This window comes from Phoca vitulina, unplaced genomic scaffold, assembly GCF_004348235.1.
Source record: "Phoca vitulina isolate PV1807 unplaced genomic scaffold, GSC_HSeal_1.0 scaffold29, whole genome shotgun sequence".
NCBI classification, from domain to species: domain Eukaryota; kingdom Metazoa; phylum Chordata; class Mammalia; order Carnivora; family Phocidae; genus Phoca; species Phoca vitulina.
In genome coordinates this window covers 9,942,353-9,959,797 of record NW_022589732.1, presented here as the reverse complement: position 1 = coordinate 9,959,797, position 17,445 = coordinate 9,942,353, and the positions used below count along the sequence as shown (strand labels likewise).

Genomic DNA, 17,445 nt, shown 5'->3' with positions numbered 1-17,445 from the left:
CCCAAATCAAAAGTTGGATACTTAACCAACTGAGCCACCCAGGCACCCCCGAAAGTAATAGATTTTTATGCAAAGGAAATAATCAATAAAACTAAAAGAAAACCTACTGAATGAGAAAAGATACTTGCAAATGACATAACCGATAAAGGGTTAGTATCCAAAACATACAAAGAACTGATACAACAACACGCAAAAACCGAATAATCCAATTAAAAAATGGACAGAAGACAGAAACAGACATCTGTCCAAAGAATACATACAGATGGCCAACAGACACATGAAAAGATTCTCAACATCACTCATCATCAGGGAAATGCAAATCAAAACCACAATGAGATATCACCTCACACCTGTTTGTGACTAAAATAAAACAATGCAAGAAACAAGTGTTGGCAAGGATGTGGAGAAAAAGGAACCCTCGTGCACTGTTTGTGGAAATGCAAACTGATGCAGCTAGTATGGCAAACAGTATGGAGGTTCCCAAAAATATTAAAAATATAAATGCCATATGATGCAGTAATTCCACTACTGGGTATTTATCCAAAGAATATGAAAACACTAATTCAAAAAGATATATGCACCCCTATGTTTACTGCATTATTTATAATAGCCAAATTATGGAAGCAGCCCAAGTGTCCGTTGATAGATGAATGGATAAAGATGTGGTATACATACACACTGGAATGTTACTCAGCCATAAAAAAGAATGAAATCTTGTCATTTGCAACAACATGGAATGAGCTAGAGAGTATAATGCTATGTGAAATTAGTCAGAGAAAGACAAATACCATATGATTTCATTCATATGTGGAATTTAAGAAACAAAACAAGTGAACAAAGAAAAAAAAGGGGAAACCCAAAAAACAGACTCTTAACTATAGAGAACAAACTGATGATTACCAGAGGGGAGGTGGGTGGAGGGATGGGTGAAATAGGTGATGGGGATTAAGGAGGGCACTTGTCCCAATGAGCATTGAGTAATATATAGAATATTTTAATCACTGTATGGTACACCTGAAACTATATTAGCCCTGTATTTTAACTATATTGGAATTCATTTTTGAGTATATCAAATAATCACGTGGGAGACAAAGTAGAGCCAACAGAAAATGATGGTGGCCAACCAAAAAACCCATTGATTATTTATCATTTAAACCCACACACACGTTTATTTGATCACACACACATATATACAAATATATGTACATTCATTTCATCACATAAAACAAAATAAAAATGCAGCCCAAAGACATTTAAAGCAGAATCCTGGAACAAAGGAACCAAAAAGGGAAAGATCATATACATGTATAAATCCAGGCAAGATCGTTGGAAAACTTTTGGATACGTGGTTTACTCCCTTTCCAAAACTCTGGTCACCTCAGAAAACCTTCACTTGTATAAATTGTATATATTCATCTCCACACTTGTTCTACTGACCAATAAACAATCCTACAGAGGGGAACCCATGAACTATTTCCTGGTGTGAATTGATCAGGCACTGGAGCCATCTGGGGAGCCTACTGCTTCAATCTTCTCCCTACTCCTGCCACCACCCCAGAGGCTCAACTGTGGTGGGTGTGTGTGGGGGCAGGGGGAGAGGTGGGAGTTAGTAGTATAAGGAGTTAATAGAGCCTACTGGATCCAAGAAACTACATCCTTTCCGTCAAAAAAGTACATCCTTTCCACCAAAATCTACTGAGTAACAGGATAACTAGTCCCTGACAAGACCCACAGTGACAGCACAAAAGAGTCAGAAACATCTACCGAAGGCTAACAATTATGGGGGAGTGTTAATGATTACCTAGCGAAGAAAACAGTGTTAAAAGCAAGGGCAAAACAATGTCAGATTGGCTCAGAAAGTTGTGCTGCCCAGTTAGAATTTGCTGTTAGGCTTTTTGTGTGTGACCATTAAAAAAAGAAGCAATAAGCCTCTCCTTCAAGAAAAGGAGGCAAGTGCAGCACAATAAAAATAGGATAGAATTCAACCATGATGAACAAATGTAAGCCTGCACATAAGGTGAAAAAATTTACACAAAATCACACAATATTTCATTTAGGTCAGTGCTTAATATCAAATACACAACAAATATACACTGTGCAAGATGCAAAATAAATGTGGAACAATGCAACCCACTAGTTAATTGTTTACTGGATTCCTTAGTTTAAAATGACTGATCTTCCTCTACCCCTTCCTCTTACTTCATTCCTGCATAAAACATCCATATAGGAATTATTCTAGTGCTATTCAAAATTATCTGTTATAAAGTCCTAAAAAGTATGGAGACTACGGAGACCTAATCCTCTGTTTTTTTTTATTTAACCTCTATCAAAAGTTCAAATTTTCGATGGACAACTTTATCAATTCCAATACTCAAAGTTCTGCATTCCTCAGAAAAGAGCGAATAATGAATACCACAGCAAAACTATTCCAAGATACCAATTCAAATTCAAAACATTCAATATTCTAAGGCAGTCCTATTTAAACTCTATATTCATTCACTCAACAAAAATTTATTCAGTGTTGACTATGTGCTGGGCAGTGCTTTGGGCACTTGCAACGAACATACGAATATTTTAAATAACTTGGAAAGTTTGCAAAAAATAAAGTTTGATTAATATTTTGATTTTACTAACATATAATCATTTAGGACACCTAGCTTTCACAGATACAGAATATAAATTCTTTTTTTTATCAAGATTATACTTTTGACTTGTCATTAGTAGATATCAAAATGTTCATTAAGTTGCTTAGCAACTGTGCGTTACTTCATTCCTTATCTCGGATTGTGTTTGTATTTGTGAGAAGTGCCAGATATGTATCACTACGTACTGAAATGTTCTATTTATTCTGAAAGAAATATTGCAAAAGGGAAAATAAAGTAATTTTGCTACCACTGCTTCATGAAAAATGCTAAATACTTTTTTCTCCCTAAGAGCCCTTGAAGACTTAATAATAGCAACAGAAACTTGCTACCAAAATCTTTGAACTGTAGATTTCATATTTGTCTTCATAAAAAAAAAGGAGGTATACACTAAATTCTATCGGTGTAATTATTATTACATAAGAGAAGGTTTGAAAGGCAAGAAGGAAGAATTCTCCAAAATCCCACCACTTATCCCACCAGTTACCTTGCTCTCTTTTGGATTACTTACTCTAGGGAGAGCCAGCTGCCACATTGAAGGATATTTTTACCCTTTGATACTTAATGGGCAAGAAAGTAAAGGATTCAGAATTATTTAACAGATATAGATTAATGAACCTATGTCAACTATCAATGCCAGATATTGGGAACCAATCTCTGCTATTTATTTCAGCAAATGTGCAAGGTACTATGTAAGGGCAAGATACAAAAAAATGAAGCACAACAATACTATCCTGTGGAGAAGCATGTAAGTGGAGGGAAAAAGCAAGAGAAAAACCATTTTTTAAGGTTATTTATTTATTTGAGAGAGAGAGAGAGAGAGCATGGTCAAGTGTGAGCAGGGAGAGGACTAGAGGGAGAGGAGAGAGAAAATCCCCAGCAGACAAAGCACAGAGCCCGATGCAGGGCTGCATCCCATGAGCCATGAAATCATGACCTGAGCCAAAACCAAGAGTCAGAACCTTAACTGACTGAGCCACCCAGGTGCTCCCCAAAGCAAGAAAATTGCCACAGAAGTCAGGATGGGAAGTTCTTAGGGCTTCTGGGAATGTAAGAATGCTCTATTTTTGACCTGGGTAGTTGCTTCATTAGTATTTTCTTTATAATTATAGGTAAACCGTACATTTATATTTTATGAACTTTTCTGCTGATAATGTCTGTTGACATAATGAAAAATGTTAATAATAGCATTATTTTGTGAATAAAGATCCACAAAGGACTTACTCTTTAGAAAAAAATAGGACTAAGTCAGATAGATTAGATATATTACATATTAAATATTTGATACTGTTTTTTTTTTTTTTGAAGATTTTATTTATTTATTTGAGAGCAAGAAAGAGTGAGAGAGAGCTGAGCAGAGAGCATGACGGGGGGGCCCAACCCCAGGACCCCGGTATCATGCATGACCGGAGCCAAAGGCAGACAGTCAACCAACTGTACCACCCAGGTGCCCCAAGTATTAGATACACTGGACAAGGCTGAGATAGATATATTTTATGATGCTAATGTAGTGTCTTTAACATATTGATATTTTTAGTGAAGAAGAGAGATGGAATATTGTGTTAGGCATCTCCAAGAAGTTCCCAGTGACCGCCACCACCTGGTATTTACACCCTTGCATAGAACTTCCTACACTGGGGGAGCCTGGGTGGATCAGTTGGTTAAGTGTCTGCCTTCGGCTCAAGTCATGACCCTGGAGTCCTGGGATGGGGATAGAGGCAGGGAGCCTGCTTCTCCTTCTGCCTGCCACTCTGCCTGCTTGTGTTCTCTCTCTCTCTGACAAATAAATAAATAAAAATCTTAAAAAAAAAAAAAAAAGAACTAACTACACTGAATAGGACTCACTTGTGTAGCAACTTCCAAGGCTAATGTCATAAAAGACATTGTAGTCTCTTCCTTGTTATCACTGATTGACTCACTACGGGGAAAACTAAGTTGCCATGACATGAGGAAATACCTAAGAAGTCCTATGGTAAGAACGTGAGGCTTCTAGCAAACAGCCATCAAGGAAAAGCCTCCTGCAAATGACCCGTCCAGCTCCACTCCATACTCCGCAGTCAAATTTTTCAGATGACTGCAAGCTCATGCGAGACCCTCTTCCAGAAGCACTCTATTAAGCTACTCATAGATTCTTGACTTTTTTTTTTCGAGTAGGCTCCATGCCCAATTTGGGCTTGAACGCATGACCCTGAGCTTAAGAGTCGCATGCACAGGGGTGCCTGGGTGGCTCAGCTGATTAAGCAACGGATTCTCAATTTCTCTTGATTTTTGCTCAGGTTGTGAGATTAAGCCTTGATTTGGCTCTGCACTCAGCGGGGAGTCTACTTGAGGTTCTTTCCCTCTGCGCCCCCCAACCCCCGCCCGCTCCCATGCTCTCTCTCATTCTCTCACTCTCTCAAATAAATAAATCTTAAAAAAAAAAAAAAAAAGTCACATACTCTACTGACTGAGCCAGCCAGGTGCCCCAGCTCTCAGACTCTTGACCCACAAAAACCCTATAAGATAATAAATGTTTACTGTTTGAAGCTACTAAATTTGAATACTTGTTAAGCAGCAACAGATAACTAATAGATTGCCAGTTAATTCCTTAGAATGCTCTTTATAAAACATAAACCAGATAGAGAACATCTCCCTAACTAAAATGCTTCAAGTCTTCATGTTCATGGACTAAAACCTAAACTCCATGCTATGGTGTATAAATTCATTCATGCTCTTGCTTCTGCTTATACATTTTTACCCTCACCTGGTTCCATTCTCCACCTACTCAAAATCACTGGACGCCTCTGAGATTATTAAAGAATATACTCTCTTCTTTTACCTTTGTATTTGCTGTTTTCTCTGCTTAGGAATGCTCTTCCCTGCATTCTTGAGAGTATTCTTTGCATACTTGGCTCTTTTTTGTCACTCAGTTCTCAGCTTAAATGTTCCCTCCCCAGAGAGGCCTTCCCTGATGACCTGATCATGAGAACGCTCTGGAAAATTCCCACTAAACAGAGGAACAAGATAAGGTTAGGCCATATTTAAAGCCACATAAAACTGGAGTTAGCCTGTTTGACTAATTGCATTAAATGAAAAGAAAGAAATTAATATAAAATTTGGAAAGGAGAATACAAATTTATCACTATAGATTACACAAGTGTACTTCTGATACACAAGAGAAATAAACTGGAAAAACAAGAAACATGTAAACTCTAGAAACAAAACATTAAAACTGGCTCAGTTGGTGGAGCATGACTCTTGATCTCAGGGTTGGGGTTCTCTACACGTTGAGTGTAGAGATTCTTTAAAAAAAAAAAATCAAAATACCTCTGAAGGACAAAAGAAGGCATTAGCTAATAGAGAGGTATACTATCTAGGATAGAAAGACTAAACATCAAAAAGAAGTAAATTCCCCAAATTTTCTGTGCAATATGGTTCCAATAATAATACCAATAGGACTTTATTCTTGCAATTAGACAATTATTAACTCATGGAAAGATAAACAAGGCAAGAAAAGTCAAGAAATTTCTGAAGAATTGAAATGAGGAATTAGCTCTATCAGATACGAAAACCTAAATAATTAGAGTAATTTGATGCTTTACAGGAGACACAACATTGGGATAACAGAACTGAAAATCTACTAACATAAACAAATACAAATCAGTGGAGAAAAGATGGACAATTAAGTAAGTGGTGTCGGATGGCAGGGTAGTCATCTGAAAAAAATATAAGTTGTTACCAATATTCTACACACACAAAATGAATAAAATAGTTAAATGCAGAAAAATGAAATTAAAATACAACAAAAAGAAAATGGAAGATTTATAAGCTAGAAGTGCTAGATTTTTCTAATTAAGACACAATATACTAAAATCATTAAAGAACAGATGAAAAATATTTTTCATCTATAAAATATTTCCCCAACTTTAAAAAAATATTTTAAATATAAAACTTTATTTAAAAAATCTGAATGTTAAAAACAATGACAAACTGTGGAAATCCATCTGCAACTTTTATCACAAATGTCAATTTTCTAAAGAGGCTCCCATAAAATCAATGGAAGACTATTAATCCATAGAAAAATGGGCAATCTGTACATTATTTCCTACTTTAAAATGCTTTGGAAACAACCGTATTTCTTTTGCAAAAGAGTAAACAAAACAAAAAATAAACATCAGTCTGGCTATTGTTTAGAGATATCTTCACCCAAGCTATTACACATAGAGGCTGACTGATATGAGTGTTTTGTGGGGACTAAGAAAAGGATGTACTTTCATAGCTGAGTTAACAGTGTGGAAAGCAGTGCATGATAGGACAAGAGATTGATCCATGAAATGAGGAAACAATAGTTCAAAACTAGTTGCGGAGCATTTTAAAGAAATTTCATTTAGCTCTTGAGAGGCAAGGTGACCCCAGCAAATATATGTGTTCCTGGAGGGTAAAGTAAACGGTAGCCAGCAAGCCTAGTCTCAAACTGGCTGATAGAACTCTGGGCCAGTTTGTTTCTTTCCATCTACAAAATGAAATGACTGGTAGATCTTAATTCATGTTTGCATCCCCAATATCTGGCCTAGGGCCTGGCAATCAATAGAAAGTAGTCAACAAGCACAAGTTTCTTCACTTATTTTTCTTGTTCTGAAATGGGTTTTTTTTGTTGTTGTTGTTCTAAAATTCACACATTGTAACAAATTGAAGGCAGTTTATCTTAGTTGGTAATTGATTCTATTTCATATAATAGAAAACCCGCAAATCACTGGTTTTAAAAAAGTAAAAAAAAATTGTTTCTCTCCCATGTTAAAGAAATTCAGATTTAAGGAGGGCTGAGGTTGGTATGGCAGTTCTACTGGTATCACCAAGAATTTGGGCTCCTATATTTCTTCCCACTATCCTAGTACGTAGCTTCCACTATCACGTCAATTTAGGCTTCCAGATGGCTGCTGGAGCTCCAGCCATTAAATCTATGTTCTATAAATGTTGAGTGAAAGGAGACAGACACAAAAGAGCATATACTATATGATTCTAGTTATATGAAGTTCATTAAAAAACAAAAACAAATGTTATGGAGATAAATGTCAAAATAGTAGTAATCATTATATGGAATCACTGGCTGGGAGGGGCCATGAGGGAGCCTTCTGGGTGCCTAAAATGATTATATCATTATCCAGATAGTGTTATACACATGAAGAATAACCTCAATAGATACATTTAGGATTTGTGCACTTGACTATACGTAAGATAACTAAACAAGGGAAATCCCAGATCTCTGAGCTTATGTGTATTTTGACAAGACTAGACTTCAATCTATCTCCAGACAGACTGAAGAAATGAGGCATTCTAAAGTATTTAGTGTTCAGAGTGCAGCTCTTGTGCTTGTAACTGCTGTCACCTCCCAAAGTTGGAAAAGTAACTAGGACAAATAGTCTACTACTAGAGTAGCTACGGGTGTGGCAATTGTCTTGCTTTAGGAATACCTGAGTTTAAATCCTACCTCTGGCGGAAAAAAAAAAAAAATCCTACCTCTGTTTTGCATTTGTTTTTCTCCAGAAGATGTATGAAAATAGTGACCTTTACCTTATTCAAAATCATAATGGAGTCCTTGTGTGAGGATTTATGAGGCAATGTATATCAAGTTCTTAACATAGTGCCTGATACGTAATAAAAGATAGTTGCTATTATTTTATTACCATTGTTGCCATCATCATCATTAAAAACTTTTTTTTTTTAACATCATCATCATTATTAACAAATGATGGAACAGGGATCTCAAATGATCCTATGGTCAAAAATTCCAAATCAACTCGTTAATATCCTTGTGTGGATATGAATATCCTATTGAATATATACATTTGGCTATGAACTTGGTTTTCACTTGAGAACTTCCTAAAGAAGCCGAATGCAGCTCTTCTTATGGTTCTGCATGTTTAGAAAACTCCAAGTAGAAAAAAAAAAAAAAGAAAGAAAGAAAGAAAAGAAAACTCCAAGTAGTCATGGGAACAGTTTTGGGAGTATGTCATAAAAAATTTAGTTTTGCTTTCAGAATCGTATGACCCTCATTAAGGTGGTCCTATGGATAATGACTTGGGAAATAATCACAAAATACAGAGACACAGAAAAGCTATAAAACAGTATGAACAGTTCAGTACCATTTATTTATGCTATCCTGTTATAACTGCATTAAAAGATCTTGAAAAGTACACAAGAAACTGGTAAAAGTGGTGACCTTGGGGAGATGAAGATCACTTGGTAATAATTGTGAACTTTTGTTCATTTAACATAAAAAGCCCAGGCTAAGATAAATCATTTCCTTATTATTTCCCAGGGAATAATGAGAGTTGATACTTTTCTAATCCACATTTTCAGGGAAAATAACTTGATTAATTTTGTATGTGGAATAAATTCATTTTTGAAAAAAGCATAAGTACAAAATACTTACCCACTTAGCAATTGGACACCCGTGAGAGCTTTTTCCTTCTTTTCCCGTATACACTACAATTTCTATCCTTACTGCGTTTCCTTTTTGACCATACCTGAGTACAAAACACAGTGGAGGGAAAATAATTGCAATTAATGGCGATATACCCTTTTAACATCTTAAGGTACAGAAGATATAGATTTACAGAAGTACAGAAACCCAACACCCCAACTGTTAAAATTTACATTTGTTAAAAATTTACTTCTGTGTGGCAAATATTTTTATTTGTTATCCCATTCTGTTTACTTATCCTTAAAGATCACTCATTTAAAAAATGGACTGGCTCCAAGACAAGCTTAAGGGATGTGAATGCAGTGTTGTTGGAGGTAATTTTAACTATTTCTACCATTATACAATGATATCAAAATAAGTATTTCTGGATTTAACAAAGACAGCCTTGCTTTGTGAGTGTCTTGTTGAGTGCCCAAAGGCTCACGTGATGAGCGACTTAGCAGGGACACCAGGACACTATTCTTTTCCTGGGCCCTAAGAAACATCCGAATTATACTCCTGAAGGCTTTCCATTCACTTCTCATTTGTTCCCAGAGATAAGTCTCTCTGCATTGAATCAGGTGCCCAATAATGAATGATTTTAACAGGGAAGGATATTTCCTCACCTATTCTCCATGATTTCCCTGACAGCAGCAACACTTGGTCCTGCCCCAAGGTGTGTATAATATGGGCCTTTGTCTTTTTGTATAACTCGATCTGTGGAAGGAATAAGATTATTAGACCCAAAGCTTTACAGAATTGCACAGGGGCATGGAGGAGCTAATTTTATTAATTCTTTTTTTCTTTTTCAATTCAGAACAATTTATCCTGACAAGGTTTTGGTAAACTTTAATAATTAAAGTCTAGGACAATAGGCCCTAGAATTTAACTTGTTTCTTTCTTGCGGCTTCTAACTATCTCATTCTTCCTCTAAGCATCAGAGGAGGAAAACAAAAAATTTTAAGATGTGGGTCATATTTATTCTCCTATCTCCTGCTTTAAAAGAAATCTTTTAATAATTGAGGTGCAAAATTAGAAGATTTCTAAGAGCAATACATCTTTAAGAGCTTGGCCTCAGAATCCTATTAAAATCGAGCCTCAGCAATTGCACTGCTAAGAGTTTATCTACTACACGCTCACATAATTATATATTTGTAATGCAAAGGTACACAGGAATGTTACTTGTCACAATTATTTGTAATATCAAAAAAGAAAGAGAGAAAAACACACTTAGCATCTGTCACTAAATGCTAGGGTGAATAAATTAAGGGACGTTTATATAGAGGAAAACAATAAAACTATTACACTAATATTTACAAACACTGGGCGCCTGGGTGGCTCAGTCAGTTAAGGGTCTGCCTTCAGTTCAGGTCATGATCTTGGATCCTGAAATAGAGCCCAGGTCAGGCTCCCTGCTCCGTTTCCTGGCTCTACCTTTGCCCCCACCCCCTGCTCGTACTCTCTCAAATAAATAAATAAAATAGCTTAAAAAAGAACCCAATATTTACAAACATGGAAAAACCTGAGATCTCATTAAATTTTTAACAAAGCAAATTGCAAAAATAGTGTATTTTAAAAGACTTAAATTTTCTAAAACTGCAAGCAAAATGAAAATAAGTAATAACATTAATTCATATAAAAAACTCTAACAGAGGTTTTATCTTTAGAGAATGGTACTGCAAGAAGACATTTGCATCATATTTCTCTATTATTTGAAATTTTATTTTTTACATTTATCGTTATCATTTAAAGATTTTAATTTTAAGCAATTTCTACACCCAATGTGGAGCTTGAAATTACAATCCTGAGATCAAGAGTCACATGCTCTACCAACTGAGCCAGCCAGGAGCCCCTGTATTATTTGAAATCTTATGTCTGTGAATTACATATTTCTCAAAAACAGTATTCTTAACTTGGCCTCTTAGAATCATGTCTAACTAGAATAGCTGAGTAATGTATTTCTGGCCATGGTGCACCTATAGCAAAAGGTCATTATTTAATCATTTTCATTGGATATCAGATAAAATATAGGATTACTCCTGTGGCTTCCTAAGATACATTGAACAAATTTTAACTTATTACTGATGAACTAGAGCAGTGGTTCTTAACCAGGGGCGATCTTTCCTGAGTGGACATTTGGCGAACATTTTTGGTTGTTACAACTGGGCAGGTGTGTGCGTGTGTGTGTGTGTGTGTATTACTGGAATCTGGTGGGTAGAGGCCATGGATGCCCCTTAACAGGCTAGGATGCAGAAGACAGTTCCCCTACATCAAAGAATTACCCTATCTAAAATGCCAATAGTGCTCAAATTGAGGAAACATGATCCAGAGGTTAATCACTCTTAGTTTGCTGTAACACAATACTTCCATGGAAAACTTTTTTTTTTAAATTAAAGATTGTATTTATTTTATTTTAGAGAGCGAGAGAGAGTAAGTGTGCAGGGGGAGGGGCAGAGGGAGAGAATCTCAAGTGGACTTCAGATCAAGACCTGAGCCGGACACTTAACCAACTGAGCCATCCAGGTGCCCCTCCATGGAAATCTTTTACTCTTAGATATGATTGTTCCACGGATGATTTCTGAGTGGGTCTGCTTTTTTGTTGTTGTTGTTTTAAAGTAGGCTCCATTCCCAGCGTGGAGCCCAACGTGGGGCTTGAACTCATGACTGCAATTCAAGACCTAAGCTGAAATAGTCGGATGCTTAACTGACTGAGCCACCCAGGCACCCCTGCTTTTTTGTTTTTCCTAAGTTCCCATTTCTACACAATGAGCACAATAACCTCACATGTAATGATTATAGAAACACATGTGACAATGTATAAAACAATCACAAGTCCACTGCAGATGCTCAATAAACTTTAAATGCCTAGGTGTCTCAACTCCTACAGGGTGACGAGTTACAATGTAATGTATAAGGAAAGAGTCTTGAAACTAGACAATCATTCTACTGACATTATGCACACAGTAAAATTAGACTAGCTCAGATATATACATTTTAATGGCATTTTAAATTTGAGATATTTTTTCCATTTGTAATGATATTCAGAAAAATACTGCCCCTTTCTTAATTCAGATTTTCAAAACAAGAGGAAGGAGGCTATAAACATAGGCTCTGAAGTTGAGACTCCTGTCTTTGAATTCCAGGTTAATCATTTACTAGTTGTGCCCCCTCCTATGACTTAGTTTCCTCACTTGTAAAATGGAGATAACTCATCCTCCCTTTGTAGGCATGTTATGAATATAACAAGTCAAGGTCGTGGTACAGTATCAGACCTGCAGTAAAAGATCTGGAACAGAAGTCATCATTACTATACTCTTCTGTCCCTGCTCCAAGAACCTCTCATTCTCCCAATTCAACCCCACTCAGCACTGTCACCCTTTTCAGATTATGAGATCCTTCTAAAAAGAGCCTATCCCTGGGGCCTGGCACATGGTAGTCTGTCAAAACTGTGCTGAATGATGAGTGGAGAAATGGAAGGCTTGACTTCAGAGTATCAAATGTACTTTAGATAATCAAGAGCAAAAAGTCATTGCTACACTTCACTATTTTTTCTATTGTGTTTAAAAAAAAAAAAATCAAAATGATATAGTTTATCCTTCCAAACAATCATTTACCCATTCTGGAATGTACTAATGAACACCTACTTCAGGCAAAACAAACTTCCTTTGTTCAGGGTAAATCTTAAATCTTTGTGATTTGGGGCTATATTTTAAGATTTTTTTTAAAATAAGACTTTTAATAATTAAACCTATTTGGGTTCAAAATAGGTTATTTCACAAATTCTGTCCTCATAAGTTGTATAAAAGCTGAAATAATGAGGGCATCAAGCAGCCTATGAAACTTTAATGACACAATCTATTTAATCTCTCTATTAACAGCTACATTTGAGTAAATTAATTCTTCTTTTATTTGATCACTTACATGAAATTTGACCATAGACAGTGAATAATCACTACAGGGTTCAAATTCAGCTTTCATGTATTTCAAATACTGAACGACTTTCTCATAAGGCCTGCCTAAGAATCGTTAGTCCAGCAAGATTTTCTCAGGGCTTTTAATACACTGATAAAAATTCTAATTATTAGTTCCTGGATGTTCTCTTTCAATGACTCCTAAGGCACAAAATATATATCAGTTATAAATTGCTCCATAAATCAGCTATTTGCACATACTATTTGTTTTTTTATAGGCAATCAATATCATACAACAATTTCATATTTTAAAATTTCAAAAGGTTTACAAATTCTTCAATGGCCAAGACTGGATTTTCATTTATAGGGACATTCTTTGTATTGCAGAGCAGAAAAGAACCAGGCATTGAAAAAGAAACAAACCCGTTCCAGTTCTTGAATGGGGTGGCAATTACAGATACTTTTTATAGTTATTTGTTAAGCTGCACGTATGTTTTACATTCTGTGTATGTATGTTATATCTCACAATACAACATATTTCTTAAACAAAATTCTTATAGGTTGAAATACTTTTAAATATAGGAAGAATAAACCCTAATAGAGTATTAAAGGAATTCATTCTTATGATACATACAATAAATAACTTAGGAGACATTTAGCCAAGAGAAATCAGCAAATTTTCCACTTGAGAAAGTTTCCAAATTATGAATTAAAAATTTCCCAATTATTTGAGCAAAATCAACAGAGACCCAACAGAAAAACAGGTATAGAATTCAGTCCATTTTCGCCAGTATACGAATGGGGCAAAAATGCCACATATAAAAGATAACCCAAAATTTGATATGGTCATGACAAGGCAATTAATGGAAGTAAACAAAGAAGAAACACACACACACACACACACACACACGCACTCAGGCACACATGCACACACTTACCAAGACAGTTGCAGGTTGGCAATTCAGAATCTTTCGTTGTGGACACCAGGTTTTTTGTAGGATTGGTAAAGAAGTTCATGGCATAATCATTAAAACTTTTCTGTGCACTGTCTACTGGGGAAAATTCTGAAGCTCCAACACTAGATGAACAGATGTCCTCTTCACTCTTGGTAGAAACCACTGTAATTCCACCTGAACATACTACATCGACATTCCTGAGAATTTGTGCTGGGTCTGGTAAGGGGGTTTCATGAGAGGTACCAGGCAATGTTGGCGGTTTCTGACGCATGAGTTGGTCTTTAACATCCCGCGGGAACTGTGTTTGGTCATCACCGGCCATGACATTAGCACACTGGTTAGCTGGCGGGGAAAGCTGGAGTAAAGGATGAGCTTTCTGATGGACATTCACTGTTGGCTGTACCTGAGAATTATCAACTTTTTCTGTAAACGCCTGTCCATTGGATTCTGTTTTTAACTGGCATAATGGGAGAGAATCCAACGGTTCAACCTTCATGTTTCTTTCCTGTGCTAATTCGGGATAATAACGCTCAAATTTTATCTGAGTGAGTGGAGGAAATAATTTTTTGTGTTCTAATGCTGAACTCGTTTGAGTCAGTGGTTTCCATACTTTGGTTAGGGGAGGAATTTTTCCCAAGAGAATGGGAAAGTCGTGTGGACCAAACTGACCAAATCTTTGAAACTTAGATGCTATCCAAATGTCATGTAACTTACTATACTCATATGACAACTGTTCCTGCTTTTTCCGGTCATTTTCTTGACAACTTATGACTATAGGCTTCTTTTTCCGCCGATCTCTCGATGGGGTAGCTCTTGTCTTTTTCTGTGTTGTGTTCTTTTGCTTTGTCAATGATGAGCTATGATTATTTTGTACACTGGAAGGTGCTTTCTGTTGTACTGTGACCTTCTCCTGACTACATTTTTGCTGTACGTTATATGCAACAAGGCTTGTTGGTGTACTTTCAACCTTCTTGTCCTCTTGTTTTATGTAATTGAATTTAATTATTGATGCAAGTTGTGTTAACTGGGTTGCAACGTCTTCCTCTATTTTGCTGTGTATTGTATTTAGACACGACGGATCGTCTTTTAAGTCTATCTTTTTACTGTTGGCCAGGGACTGGTTACAGTATCCCAATTTATCACTAGATGGTGGCAAATGGTGCAAATTCTTAGCATTATCAAGAGTGATTCTATCTTGAGCAACATTTTTATTCGTGTCAATTTTAGGTGAATTTGAATTTGGTATGAAAAGAGATACTGAATTTGTGACTTTTGAATATTCCTGTGACTTTGTAGGTGACTGGTTAGCAGCTGAGCTGTTGTGTGACTTGGAAATGTTTTGGCCATTGAATACCACCGTGTCGCATGAACTCTGCTTTTCCAAAGATGGATGGTGATGAAGGCTTTCTGGCTCCCCTTGTAAGTTTTGGTCTTGGAGGTCTTTTCTTACAGAATAGAGGATAGCTTTACAGCTATTAAGCAAACTCGCTGTTCTGTGTTCTGTTTCTTCATCCTTCTCTGACTTTGATGGTGAGGAATTTTCTGATGGGGCTTCTGACAGTTGGGTCAGAGCTTCTATGGCCACCACTTGTTCCAGTGTTAATCTCCTATCTTTCATTAGGGATAGAAGACTTGGTTGAACTGGAGATCCACCTTTCAGTTCTTTACTTGGTATATTTTCTAGAGATTTTGGTTCATCACTTTCATTGTGTGTACTAGTATGACTATTTAAGTGGAACGTTGCAGGATCTGGAAAAGACTTGCAGTTAAAGCCAGATTTCTGGAAGACTGAAACATTATTTCTCCCTTTGAGATGATCACAGCTCGTACTAGTGGCAATGGAACTCATGGCATTATGGTTGGCAGTGTCTTTCAGGAATTTATAGGACTTGTTTTCAAATGCCTTGCCAAATTCTTCAATATTGAATTTTTTAAAAGACACATTTGTTTCGGTTGGTAAATAGTGTACATTTTTAATGCCGTTTCTTACGGTTTGTGCAAACAATTTCTGAGGCTCAATTAAGTCAGTAAGTAGGACTTTTTTCCTGTCATCTTCAGAATTTTTTAATTTTTCAGCTTCTGTCACAATTGCCTTAAATTCGCCTTTGACATGATCGGTTAAATGTGATTTCTTGTGCTGCGTCCACTTCTCCACTTCAATACCTGTCATACTTTCTTCATTTTTAGTTACATTTTCGAGAGGAGGTGGGTTTAATTCCAATCTCTGTTCCCCCCCATAGCTCCTCCTGTATTCCATGGATTCTGACTTGGGGCCATTTACCGGTTTGTTGACAAAATATGCCTACAAAACAAGCACAGAAATATCTCATATTATCTATGCAAATATTGGAATAAGAGCCACAGGAACTTTACGATTTAACATGAGTGAAATGTAAAGCCCCTGAAAAAAATATTACTTTTGCTTTTTACTTTTCTTTTTTTAAAGATTTTATTTATTTATTTGACAGAGAGATAGAGAGAGAGCACAAGTAGGCAGAGTGGCAGGCAGAGGGAGAGGGAGAGGGAGAAGCAGACTCCCCGCTGAGCAGGGAGCCGGGCGTAGGGCTCGATCCCAGGACCCCAGGATCATGACCTGAGCCGAAGGCAGCGGCTTAAACGACTGAGCCACCCAGGCGCCCCTGCTTTTTACTTTTCAATAAAATACCAAAAGGGGTGTGTAGCGAAAAAGAAAAAAATTAAAGTACAAATATCATTAACTCATACCTGTAAATATTTTGGTATACTTATTTGCTTTTCAAAATAATTTTTTTTTTTTTTTAGAGAGAGAGCAAGGAAGTGTAAGGGGGTGGGTGGCGGGGTTGTGAGGGGCAGAAGGAGAGAGAGAATCTTAAGCAGGCTCCATGCTCAGTGCAGAGCCCGATGCAGGTCCAATCTCATGACCCTGAGATCATGACCTGAGCCAAAATCAAGAGTCTGGACACTTAACTGACTAAGCCACCCAAGTGCCCCTCCAAATAAATCTTTAAAATATTTTTACATTGGTACCATTCGATGGGCAATATCTATTATCTTAATGCAAACTGTACTGAAATACAAAATACACACAGAAAAGTGAACAAATCCTAAGTATATAGCTTACTGAATTTTCATAAATGAACCCCCCAAGTGCCCAGATTCCAGCCAAGAAACTCCCGTCTAGTCATCATTCCACTGCCAAAGGGTAACCATTATTTTGACATCTATCATAGATTTCTTTTGCTTATTTCCAAACTTTACATAACTGACTTCCTTTCACTCAAAATTATACTTGTGATTCATCCATGTTGCAGTCCATTGATTCTTACTGTTGTATAGTAATTCACTGAATGAAAATACTACAATGTATTTATTGATTGTACCATAGATGGACATTTGAGTTATTTTTGGTTGTATACCAGTATAAATATTACTGTAATCTTGTGGTGAACATATAATATATACACATTGAGTGGAGTGGAAGTGCTGGGTTATCAAGTGTGTGTGTATGTGTATGT

General features: G+C 36.5%; 1 protein-coding gene across 1 annotated transcript in view; it reads right to left on the bottom strand.

Moving 5' to 3' along the window:
- Window positions 1-17,445, bottom strand: part of TET1 (tet methylcytosine dioxygenase 1) — a 136,372-nt gene that overhangs the window by 42,121 nt on the left and 76,806 nt on the right. Inside the window, exons 4-6 of the mRNA XM_032423540.1 lie at window positions 13,934-16,253; window positions 9,711-9,801; window positions 9,055-9,148 (exon numbers count right to left, since the gene is read on the bottom strand). Of these exons, the coding sequence (XP_032279431.1) occupies window positions 9,055-9,148; window positions 9,711-9,801; window positions 13,934-16,253 (2,505 nt within the window). The remainder of the gene's footprint in view (window positions 1-9,054; window positions 9,149-9,710; window positions 9,802-13,933; window positions 16,254-17,445) is intronic.